A 12,058-nucleotide genomic window follows, 5' to 3' on the forward strand; every position below is an offset into this window, starting at 1 on the left:
AATACTCCATATCTTTGTTATGGTGTTTGGTTCTAATAGTACAGAAACTGAAGTCCACAAGGGGCAAAACGAAGAAGAAAATACCGCGTTGAAAGTACGGGCTCGCAAGACCACCATTAGGACTGATTCTACTTAATGCTTCTAAATTATGATTTTTAGCACAGGAAGCTGCAGCATGTGAGTGAAAAATCTTCAAGCGACACTGAAGGGTTGTCACCAAGGCTCGGGCACGTTGGAGTTCCTCACCGAGGAACAATCACATGGCCTTGAAGAGCAGAAGGCGAGGGCAGGGAGTGTTTGTGCCCCGAGGGAGCAGCTGAGCCCACCAGGGTCGGTGTGCCCCGGTCCAAGGAGGGCTGAGACCCCTCTGATAGTCCTTGCACAGTGTTTGTGTGCCCCTGAAGACCAAATGCTACCTCCCACGTGGATGTTTTTAGACTATTTCTACTAAAATGCCTAATTTTCGTGTGGAATGATGGGCAGATTGAAGGCGAACAAGCCTCCGTCTTGTGAGCCCCAGCTTGCAGTGGGACAGGCTGGTTAGTATGTGCATTTCGAAATGGGTTTTAAAGAAACGGCTTTTGCTGCGAGTAGAATTTATGCTTTCATAAAGGTCCTAAAACCTTGTGAGAGTTTTAAGAAATTCACACGATTTTCCCTTGAAAGTAAAAGGAATTCACGTTGCCTCCTCTACACATTACCGAAGCAGTAAATCTCTAATAAAAGGGTGCACGGGAGGAAAGGCAGGTATTTTATGACAGTGTATATACATGTTTCCTGACACAAACCCGTGGCTGACAGCCCGCCCTCAGCGCGGAGACCCCGCCCTCCCTCAGCGCTCGAGACCCCACAGCAATGGCGGCCGCTGTGGCGATGGCGCCCGGCGGCGGCGGCGGCGGCGGCGACTTCTCGGACCTGCGGGAGATCAAGAAGCAGCTGCTGAGCGTGGCGGAGCGGAGCCGCGAGCGGGGCCTGCAGCACAGCGGGAAATGGTGAGCGGGGCCGGGCACGGCGGGGAGCGGGGAACGGGGAGCGGGGCCGGGCCGGGCGCGGCGGGCCCGGCGCCAACGTGTTCCGTGAGGGGCGGCTGAGCGAGCCGGGGTGGTTCAGCCTCGAGGAGGCTCAGGGGGGCCTCATCGCTCTCTGCAACCCCCCGACAGAGGTTGCGGTGAGGTGGGGCCTTGTCTCTCCCGCAGTGAGAAGACCAGGGGAAATGGGCCTTAGGCTGAGGCAGGGGAGATTCAGTGAGATATAAGAAACTATTTTTTCACTGTTGGGGCGGTCAGGCATTGGAATCGGTTGCCCAGGGAGGTGGTGGAGTCACCGTCCCTTGGAGGTGTTCAGGAGGCGTCTGGATCTGGCGCTGGGTGATGTTCAGTGGTTTAGGGGGTTACAGCGGCAGTGCTGGGCTGGGACTTGACGGTCCTAAAGATCTCCTGCAGCCCGGGGGGCTGCGATGACTGTAACGCTCTCTCCCGCCCAGGGCCGCCGAGCTCGCGTTCGCGCTGGAGCCGCTGCCGCTGAGCGAGCTGCCGCCGCCGCCCGCGCTCACCGAGGTACGGCCGGGGGCGGGCTGCGAGCCCCGGGGAACGCGCTGCAGCTCCCGCGGGCTGGGCTGCTTAATCCCAAGTCCTGCGGAAAAAACGTGATCCCGATCTCCCAAAGCCCGCGGGCGGGAGGCCGGACCGCTTAGGAGCTTCCTCTTCCGTTGCGTCTTCAGTGGGGCGGCAGAGCTGAGTGTGCTTTCCCAGATGAAAGCATTCTCTGCTGCCGTGTCCTGAATTGAGTACTCTGAAAGCAAAATTATTTCTCTTTACTGAGGTAAAAATTTACTTTAATACAAATTATGTTACGCCACTAAACTTGTGCTCTTTAGGACACAAGAGAACCAAGTTTTGTGTCTCTATCCCCACCTCTGTAGGTGTACGGTAGGACTCATAGGTGTGTGCCTGTGCTGATAACTTGCACAAGTGTAACGTGTCATAAATGCATGTCAAGATGTAGTTACCAAGGACATGTTCTTGTGTATATTAGCAGGTTAATGTTCTTTGATGTAGAATTCCTGAGCAGGTTTCTTGCTTGTGGTCATTTGTACTTATTGGGCAGCTAATTCCTGCCTTCTGGCAGCTTGCCACGATTTGTTTCTGGAATCTCCCTGTGTATTTTAAATGTTCCTAACTAGTCTGTACTTGTTATTTGAAAACTGCAGAATCTGATCATGTGAGGGAGCGGAGGGACTTTTCTGATAGTACTCAAACTATCTTTGGGGTACATAAACTACAGTTTTAGCTTTTGGAGCAGTTTCATTGATATGTTTGTAACTGTGATTTTCCTAAAGTATGTTGGAGCTTCTCAGGTCTTAAAAGTCCCATGTGTCCCTGTAGGAGGATGCTCGTGACCTGGATGCCTACACACTGGCCAAGTCTTACTTTGATCTGAAGGAATATGACAGGGCTGCCTACTTTTTACGGGGCTGCAAGAGCCAGAAAGCTTACTTCTTGTACATGTACTCCAGATACCTGGTAAGGGAGAGGAAAAAGTTGCATTTTAGCACTAAACTCCTCTGCTTCTCACCCCTCCCTGGCATACCTTATTTTTTGCCTGTTCTGTTCCAAATGGCCACCTTGAAGTCCAAATTCTGTGTTGGGGGAAAGGAAAATAGGACTGTTCTTGGCAGAACTGTAATGTTTGTGAAAACAGTTTACGTGCTGCTGCAAGCACTGCAGCAAACATAGGGAATATGCTATTGTAATCTTGAATTTCCTCTCTATTCCACAGTCAGGGGAAAAGAAGAAGGATGATGAGACAGTGGATAGTTTGGGTAAGTCTCTGGTGTCAAGAAATACAAGACAATGTAACAAAACTGTCATTATTATCTCTTCATGTAAATCATCTTGGGTTTATGGCTTTCCCCTCAATTTTTTTGATAATAGTGTGCTGTAACGTGGTTTCTTTCATTCTCTTTCCATTCATTGGCTTAATTACAGCTTACAGATTTTCATCTCTTAGGTCTTCTGTTAAAGTAGGTGACCGGGCTAAGTGATTTTCTTTAAAATAAGGAAAATATTCACAGGCTGTGAAGCCTTTGTCAGTGATGATTCTGAATGTGCCCCAGACTTTTGCTATGGTGAGAGTCCTGATTGAAAGCTTGCTGTGTGACTTTCTCTTCATGCAGGACCTCTGGAAAAAGGACAGGTGAAAAATGAAGCTCTACGAGAACTGAGAGTTGAGCTCAGCAAGAAGCACAAGGCACGGGAACTGGATGGATTTGGCCTTTATCTGTAAGCATCTGCATGCATTTTTTATATATTTGTGTGGATATGCAGAGTTTTATGATTGTGATTAACCTAATAACTTTTTACAGGTATGGTGTTGTGCTGCGGAAGCTGGACCTGGTGAAAGAAGCAATAGATGTGTTTGTTGAAGCTGCTCATGTCTTGCCTTTGCACTGGGGAGCCTGGCTGGAACTTTGCAACCTAATTACAGATAAAGAGATGGTAAAACTTGAGAGATACCAAGATGTGTTAACAAATTCCAGAGTTTAGCCTGATTAAGTAACCAGTGATTCTGTTGCCACAAGATTGATGTTGCCCACTGCTTTATTCTAAGACTCTATCAGGGAAGGCAATCCAAGACTAAATTATGTTCTTAAAGCCCCTTTTTCTTCAATTGCTTGCCATGCTGTAGATTGAGAATCCTTATACAGGCAGGGTTAATTTCATATCATTCACCCACAAAGTGGTTTAAGAAATGTCTAATTCATGTATTCTGAAGTAGTTGTCACCAGGGTTATCACCTTGTCCCATGAAGGACATCCTCCCAAGACTTCCTTTTTCTAAAGCTGAGACAATAATGTACACAAAGCCACACATATGAGGTGAATGGTATCAAAGAACCAAACTTAGATATAAAACCAAAATAGATTGTTTTTCTTTCTGCATGGAATTTATGAGTCCACTGCTGGAAGTCTTCAGTAAATTCTGGCTGATGAAGTATTTAAAACAGTACAGGTGACACAGAATAGAGCCTGACCAATTTGTGGGAGGAGGGAAATGCATTTTTTATGAGCTCATTTGGAGTCTGTTCACTTAGTTCCTTGAAAATAGTGATATGATACCGATGTTCAAACATAGGAAGAAAGTGCAGTCTTTCGAAGGACTTCTGATTTTAATGGAGAAATAAGCTTAGTGGCAGAAGGAAGAGCCAGGTGATGTCAGATTTGACAATATCTTCACCAATTGACCAAATGGTTTCATTTTATCTGCAATTTCAACAGTCATGGGAATAGATTGGGATTAACTAAGTAGAATTACATGGTCCATGTTGTACTGCTTTTTTAGACGCCGTGTCTTAGTGCTCCTTTGCTGTTTCAATGCTCTCAGTTTATAGGCATTATTTAGTTTGTCCTGCAGAGGAACCTGACATTAATTCTTGGTCCTAATACTGCTCTTTTGTAGCTGGTGTTATGGTTTAAGAAAGCAATTGCAGGAAAGCCTCCTACCTTGAGACCATCACTAAATCATGGGAGGGAAGATAATGGATTCTTTGCCACAGGTGGCTCGTAGAATGCTACTGATTGTCATCTCTTCCTTCTCTTCTTTGGTTCTTGATAGTTGAAGTTCCTGTCCTTGCCAGATACATGGATGAAAGAGTTCTTTCTTGCACACATTTATACAGAGCTACAGCTGATAGAGGAGGCCCTGCAGAAGTATCAGAGCCTCATTGATGCAGGATTTTCCAAGAGCACTTACATCATCTCTCAGATTGCAGTTGCCTACCACAATATTCGAGGTCAGTGACACTAACTAGTAGGAATGAGCACCTTAATGCAAACTTGGCATTTATAGTTCTTGGTGTCCCATCTGCTGTTCTTTCTTCAGATATTGACAAAGCCTTATCCATCTTTAATGAGCTACGGAAACAAGATCCTTACAGGATAGAAAACATGGACACTTTCTCCAACTTGCTCTATGTAAGGGTAAGCACTCTTTCTGTGGCCTGGCCATACTTATGGTGTTTGTCAGAGGTATGTAAAACACTGGCAATGCAGCTGGTGCTGTCTGAATGCAGGCTTCCTGCTTCCCAACTCCATAGAAGAGATGTATGCATTGCTGACTGCCTAGGTTTTCTGAGAAAACCTAGCATGCTCTCTTTCTCATCTCTTTAATTTCTTTGTTTCACTAGAGCATGAAGCCTGAGCTGAGCTACCTGGCTCATAATCTCTGTGAGATAGACAAGTACCGTGTTGAGACCTGCTGTGTCATTGGTGAGAGCCAGCTCTTTTACAGGTTCTTATTTGCTGTCTGCAGGCTGTGCAAGGAAACACTTGTGAAAGTCATCAGCCAGCAAGGCTGTCCAAACCACTCAGTGAATGTGGATTCAGGCAGCCCAAAAAGCAGACTAAACAACAGAATACCCTTTTCCCTCATTTCTGCCAGTGCAGGAAGGAGACCCATGTACCTGAAAATCTCTTTATAGTCTTCTACAATGGAAATAATCGTGTGTCAGCACCAGGAAATTAATTTGTTAGATCATGACATTCCAAGGGGATGGGATCTTAAATTGGTTGGTACAACTGGAAAAGGATTGACCAGAACACTGGAGAACAGAGTGCTATTAGGTCTCTTGAGGTTTGAATCAGATCTGTCTTTAGTAGGACTCTTTACTTTTTATAATGTAAGTTAGGAGGTAGTAGATAATACCTATTACAACCTTTTTTCTACTGCTCTGTTGGTGTTGGGATTTTTTTTTTGTTGGTTGGTTGTGGATTTTTAAAATTTATTTAAATATTGTGACTTTTGGTTTAGGAAATTATTATAGCTTGCGTTCCCAGCATGAAAAAGCAGCACTCTATTTCCAAAGAGCCTTGAAACTGAATCCTCGTTATCTGGGAGCCTGGACACTTATGGGACATGAGTATATGGAAATGAAGAATACATCTGCAGCTATCCAGGCTTACAGGTATCACTCATGTGCTGCACAAAATGGTGTTTGTGTCTGTAATAGTACCTTCTGTTTTTAGTTAATGTTTTGCTGAACTTGGTTTTGATCCTGATGGCTTTCTGACTAGTTCATCTCCTTTTCTTTGACAGACATGCAATAGAGGTGAACAAAAGGGACTACAGAGCGTGGTATGGCTTGGGGCAAACCTATGAAATCCTCAAGATGCCATTTTATTGTCTCTACTACTACAGACGGGCCCACCAGCTCAGGTAGAGTTGAGAATGGAGCCGTGTTTATCGGTCTTTGTTCTGACATAGTTGCTACTGGCTAAGGAATTGTATACAGGAAGTAAGTTGGGGAAGGAGAAAAAACATCAGTACTTTGTAATTTGTGCAGTTTGCTGAGCTGCCCCTTGGCCAGTGGTTTCAGTTTTAATGAGGGGACACATATGTATTAGTTCGTCCTCCGGATGCTTAAACTCTTCCAATTCCCCAGAGGGGTACAGGGACTTATCAACATCCACTGGTCTGGGACTTCTTAAATTGATGTCCCATAGTTCACAATTTTTTGTTTCTAGTGCCTTTTCAAGCTTTTCATTTTGCTCCTCCTCATCTTGGAGAGCTGACCAAAGCAGCAGATTAATTTCCCTTTTCCCCCCAAACTGCTTCACGCTCAGCAGTTAATTGCAAGCATTCTTTTTCTAGTTGTTCCTGCAATGCTTTCATTGACTCTTGTAAATCTCTTATAATTTCACTTGAAAATTTCTGAATAGCCAACCTCTCCTTTTGTGTTGCTCTAAGGACAACACCCAAAACAGCACCTACAAGAAGTAGTCCTAACCCAAGGACAGACATCAAGAGGGAATAATCCCCATATAACTCACCCTGGGGTGTTATTCCTTTTGACTCAGTCATTAACCCAGCTCAGGGTAATGTCTTTCTCCCCCTTAACCCTCTGAGGGTCGTCTTGACTCTCTCCTGGAAAAAACTTTCAACAGGCTCAGGTACCAGAGAACCTTTCAACAGGACCAGGCTACACCAGAAAGCCTTTCAGCAGGTCTAATGTGCCCAGGTCACACTGAGAGGAGAAAAATTATCACTTTAATTTTATAATGAGGGGACGGTCACCATTTGACTCGCCCTTGGTGTCAGTTTTGGACTACACCAATTACTCCACCACATCCAAAGGATCCTGTCCATGACGCCAAAAATGTTGTGACCTGCCCCAGGAAAAGTGTGGGCAGGTAACCAGCTCCTTATTAATAAATCCCTTGGGATGGATGAGAGTGAAAAGCGACACCGAATAACCGGTGTTTGAAAATGTATATATGTAGGGTTTACTTTAGAACAATTTTGTTTCAAAGGTAAACAGGTATGTTGCCATTTTGGGTGTTATCATCTATATCTGTCATCTATAGCAGTATGGCATAAAGATAATCTTTAAGGAAAATGCATAAGGGAGAGAAAGGATAAGGGTGGAAAAATGTATATGGTCACTGCCCACAGGGTCCAGCGATGAAATTTGGTAGTTGCAGCTTCCATGTCTGTTAGTTGAAGTGGTGGTCTTGATCCGTTGGGGCTGGGGGAGGGAAACCCACACGCTCAAGGAAGCTATGAGTTATTATATACTTCCAGCTCAGGTGGGAATGCCTTGTACCTCCTGGGGTGGGGAGTTTTTCCATGGATAGTGTCACAGGACATGCCACGGGCCTCCAACGTCTCTGCACAGAGTTCTTGTGAAGGGCATGGCAAAAACTGCTCTTCCCACCTTTCAGGACTTGACCCCTCAGCAGCACTGGCAGGGGGTGGGCCCCTCTGGGTGAGCAGCCACCTCTTCCCAGCCTGCAGAGTTCCCCTGGTGATCCTAGAATGTGTAAATCATTAACTGTTTCAGTTTTTTGCTCTTTTACAGACCGAACGATTCTCGTATGCTGGTTGCTCTAGGAGAATGCTATGAGAAACTCAATCAGTTGGTGGAAGCTAAAAAGGTGAGAACTGATGTATGAGACTTTAAGGTGTTTCCCAGGACAGTGGGTGGAATCACAGCAAAATTGTGTAGCTAGGGCTACCCAAACTGCACACAGCTGGAATTCATTCCTGTGGCAGTTACAACTGCTGCGATGTATTTAGAGCAGCTGATAAATAAGGAGTTGTCTACAGATACCTGCCCCTTTTGCTGACAAACCCTGTTGTTTTCTGTTGTTGACATCTGTGCTGGGGTCATTGTTTGGTGTGCTTGACTGACTTTCCTTCCTTGACAGTGCTATTGGAGGGCTTATGCTGTGGGAGATGTGGAGAAAATGGCACTTGTGAAACTTTCCAAGTGAGTATGGACTGTCACTGAACCATCAGGGTTGTGCTAAATGCAAGTCACATTTTGATACCTAATGATAAAATACTGAATGTAAACAAGTGGAATTGCTGTTAGTTAGTATTACTTTTGGAGCTGTGTAAGAACTGCTGTCTTTTGGTCTGTAGTGACTGCAAATTCTGGTGTCCAGCTTTAGCTTTAAGTTTCCATCAGGATAACTAGAGGGAATGATAGCACAGTGTGGGTTGCCAGGCACCTCTGAATCCTGAGGTGATTTGAACAGGCAGTGCTAGCAATTGCATTTGTTGTATTGCAGCTTAACAGCAATCCATGATGGTAGATGATGTACAAAATTGTAGCTTGATTGATATTATTTTTCCTCTCTAGTATATGGCTGTAACATTGGGAAAGGGTCTAATGTGAAATAAATGCGAATCCTGTGACATCAGCACTATTTTTTTTTAGTGGGGATAAAGTAATATAAAATGGGAAAAGTGAAGGGGAAAAAAAAGGACAAGTGAAAGGTGAAGCTGCTGTACAAATTTGGGATGTAGCAGGGAAGAAGGAGCACTGGGGGAGATAGCATGTGAATAGAATCTCAAAGGTCTGTTAAAAGCTTTAAAATAGAACAAAATAAGCAAAGGTCCCTGCTTTGGTTGTCACTGCTTCTGGCAGTCAGTATTTAACTGCCTCTCTGCCTGCCAGCCTGAATGTTTTCAAGCTGGATCATCTCTTTCCACGAGGGGCAGTACATGGTGCATGTCCTGCAAATTCTGAAGGAAAGGACCTAGCTTTAGTCGAGGTCAGGTTGAGCAGGTACTTTCTTATAGACCGAGAAGGTCTTTAACAGTTCAGTCTGTTCCAGTGACCCACTTTTCTCCTTTTCTAGGCTGCACGAACAGCTGAATGAATCTGAACAGGCAGCTCAATGCTACATCAAATACATCCAGGATATCTATTCCTGTGGGGTAAGAGGATAACTTGGGAATAAAAGGAGAAGTAAACATGGTGTAGAACTGTCTTGGAAGGCACTTACAGAAGGTGTTTTTTACCCTCATTGTAGGAGATAGTGGAGCACCTGGAGGTCAGCACTGCATTCCGTTACCTGGCCCAGTACTACTTCAAGTGTAAGCTCTGGGATGAAGCCTCAGCTTGTGCTCAGAAATGCTGTGCCTTCAATGATGTGAGTAGCTGCACAGTCTGTGGTGCTTCTTGCTTAAGGGATCTATGACCTTGATCTTGGCCCCCCTCAGAGTCCTTTATGAGGGAGTGAGGGCTGTCTGCCATGCAGGTCACATCCTGAGTGGTGGTGTACACCTGACAACTAATGCTGCTTATGATTGATACAAGTCATGGAATGTGATGTAGACAGTGAAATTGAACCATATCTCGTTGGTGTTCACTAAATAAAAGAATTTGAGGCTCCACATGTCAGTCCTAAGGCTGCTGAAAATCTTGGTGGTGAGAAGGTGGTTAACTGGTCACAAACTCCCACACACTGTGTAGTGATGGTACTCATAAAACTTCTTTTATCTCATCTTCTGTGTGTAGGCAGTGCAGAGGATATAATAATACTTGGTTTTTGTGTGCATCTCCATATTCTGTGATGTTCTGTAAGTGGGCAGTTTGGGATTTTTAAGTCCAGCCTAGTGGCACACACTAGCTAAGAGTGCAGGGTGTTTGGCCTGTGCTTAACAAAGCTGCCTGGAGCTCTAGAAAACCTGAATTCAGCTTATTTGAAGCTTTTCCAATCTACTTTTTGCCAGAATGCTTCAGTTGTTCCGCTCTCTGAAATAACCAAGAAATGTGCCAATCAGGGGAGTAAAAGGAGGAAGGACTAAAGCCAAAAAAAGTGACCTACCTTAGCGTTTTTCAGGAGCAGAAGAAAAAAGAAATGAGGATGGTTTTTATAGCTTGTAGCCTTACAGAATGACAAACTACTATAACTTACACTGCTTACATACTGAATTTGACCCAGAAACCACCCATTCATATTTGCATTGTTTTGTTTTCTACAAATGAATTTCAGACTAGAGAAGAGGGAAAGGCCCTGCTGCGGCAGATCTTACAGCTTCGCAACCAAGGAGAAACATCATCCACAGATGTTCCTGCTCCCTTGTTCCTCCCTGCGTCACTGTCGGCCAACAACACTCCCACCCGTCGTGTCTCCCCGCTCAATCTGTCCTCTGTAACACCATGAACATGAACAGTGCTGATACCTCTGACCTGTGCGTTGGATGTGACACTGCAGATGGGACGTGTAACCACTTCTTTCTAGGGAAATTCCTCCTTTGGTTGCTGCCCTCCCATGAAGGGCAGGAGTTGGCAGAGCTCACAGCTGAAGACAGATATGCCCCAATAGGCAAAGGGGCAGCTGATGTGAAAGGGCCTGTGCTGAGAATGTGGGAACCTGCTCTGCTTCTCGCCACATCATTCCAGTTAGAGGGCAGACGTGTGCCAGTACACAGGACTGACTGAGGCATTGGAAGGGGCTTGTCTGCTGAAGTGAAAGTACATTTGAAGTTTGATTCTGCCCCGTGACCTCTGGTCTTTACTGCATTTCTTTGGATGACCTCTTAGCGATATCACTGCTGTCCTCATCAGAGACTGTTACCTGCTTGGCTACTTAATGGCTTTGGCTTGTCTTGAACAACATGGGAGATGTTTCACTAAAGCAGTAGAATAGGCACTTGTATAGGTGCCATGTCTATGTTGAAGGATTGACAAATATCAGAGGAGTCCCAAGTAGCCACAGGTGACAGCTGTCTGGTGTTCTGTCAGTGGATCTGACAGATAATTTTGGCTTTCAGTAGAAAAGCAACCAGTGGGATGGTACAATTAAAAAACTAAAAATAAGTTACTGTCCTTGGGTTTCTTTATGGTGCAGCTTTCATATATACTGTAGCAAATGGAATTGGATGAACCATAGTGGATCATTTTGTTAAGGAGGCAAAAAGATAATTATGCCTTTTTTCAGAGTTGGTGTCCTTTATTATCCCTATGGCTGTGGTGTGATTTTAATCCAGAACAAAGCATTTTAAAAGCCCTTTGCAATTTAGCCATCGCTTCCTGTGCTTCATGAGACCAGTTGTTCAGGTGGAAACCTGTGGGTCAGAGCCCTGGGCCCTCTCTGTGATGCATGTGCACGGAGCAGAGGGATCCCGTGTTCTTGGTTCTGGGCATCCCTAGAAATTACTGCTCAATAGCACCCATCAAACCAACATTTCTACAGGAGATGGTTTTAAACAGAACAACTGGATCTTGATGTATTTTGCAAGCACTCTCCTAATTATTCCATGCAAACCTGAGGATATGAATGAGACCATTTGTAAAATTATTGTCATGGAGGGCAAATTGTGCCTGATAAACTTGGTGGCCTTCTACAATGGGGTTAATGTGTTGGGGCGTAAGGGAAGAGTGACTGATGTCATTTACCTGGACTTGGGCAAAGCACCTTATACTGACCCGCAGAGAGACATGGATTCGATAGGTGGATATGGAATTAGCTTCCAAGAGTCGTGGCCATCAGCTCACTGTCCAAGGAGAGACCAGTGACGAGGGGTGTCCCTGGGTGGTCGCAAGGCCTGGGGCGAGCTCCAGGCTGGTGCCACGGGGGCTGCGGAGTCTTCGTGTCGCCTTGGCTGTGGCCGAGGGCTGCGGCCGCTCGGCGGGCAGGGAGCGGCGGGGCCAGGGTGCTCCCGGCCGGTCCGTGCCGCGCTCCCCGCGCAGCTGCGGCGGGGCGGGCGGGGCTGCCGCATCCCCGGCCGGGCAGAACCCTCCGCAGCCCCCGTGGCACCAGGCTGGG

General features: G+C 45.7%; 1 protein-coding gene across 2 annotated transcripts; it reads left to right on the forward strand.

The window, feature by feature from the left end:
• The first annotated feature begins 755 nt into the window (after positions 1-755).
• CDC23 (cell division cycle 23) lies at positions 756-11,118 on the forward strand. 2 transcript variants are annotated; one of them, XM_027682798.1, is made up of 16 exons: positions 834-992; positions 1,484-1,556; positions 2,385-2,522; positions 2,779-2,821; positions 3,176-3,281; positions 3,365-3,497; positions 4,614-4,791; positions 4,881-4,978; positions 5,185-5,266; positions 5,808-5,961; positions 6,093-6,212; positions 7,855-7,930; positions 8,204-8,265; positions 9,143-9,221; positions 9,317-9,436; positions 10,283-11,118. In XM_027682798.1, exons 1-16 carry the CDS (start codon positions 856-858, stop codon positions 10,451-10,453), a joined length of 1,770 nt encoding a protein of 589 aa, XP_027538599.1. In that variant the 5' UTR covers positions 834-855; the 3' UTR covers positions 10,454-11,118. The 2 variants fall into 2 exon arrangements, with proteins under 2 accessions (XP_027538598.1, XP_027538599.1); XM_027682797.1 differs by lacking the exon at positions 1,484-1,556 and having other exon boundaries at positions 756-992.
• The last annotated feature ends 940 nt before the right edge of the window (positions 11,119-12,058 follow it).

Source organism: Neopelma chrysocephalum, unplaced genomic scaffold (assembly GCF_003984885.1).
Source record: "Neopelma chrysocephalum unplaced genomic scaffold, ASM398488v2 Primary Assembly neopelma1_63, whole genome shotgun sequence".
Taxonomy (NCBI): Eukaryota; Metazoa; Chordata; class Aves; order Passeriformes; family Pipridae; genus Neopelma; species Neopelma chrysocephalum.

What these genes read in the sequence shown, in the direction of transcription:
- CDC23 (XM_027682797.1), top strand. Translation starts at nt 771, where the DNA reads ATGTTTCCTGACACAAACCCGTGGCTGACAGCCCGCCCTCAGCGCGGA. An exon ending in TAATTACAGATAAAGAGATG is followed by an intron (nt 3,498 to 4,613) that starts GTAAAACTTGAG and finishes GGTTCTTGATAG; the next exon opens with TTGAAGTTCCTGTCCTTGCC. An exon ending in TGCCTACCACAATATTCGAG is followed by an intron (nt 4,792 to 4,880) that starts GTCAGTGACACT and finishes TTCTTTCTTCAG; the next exon opens with ATATTGACAAAGCCTTATCC.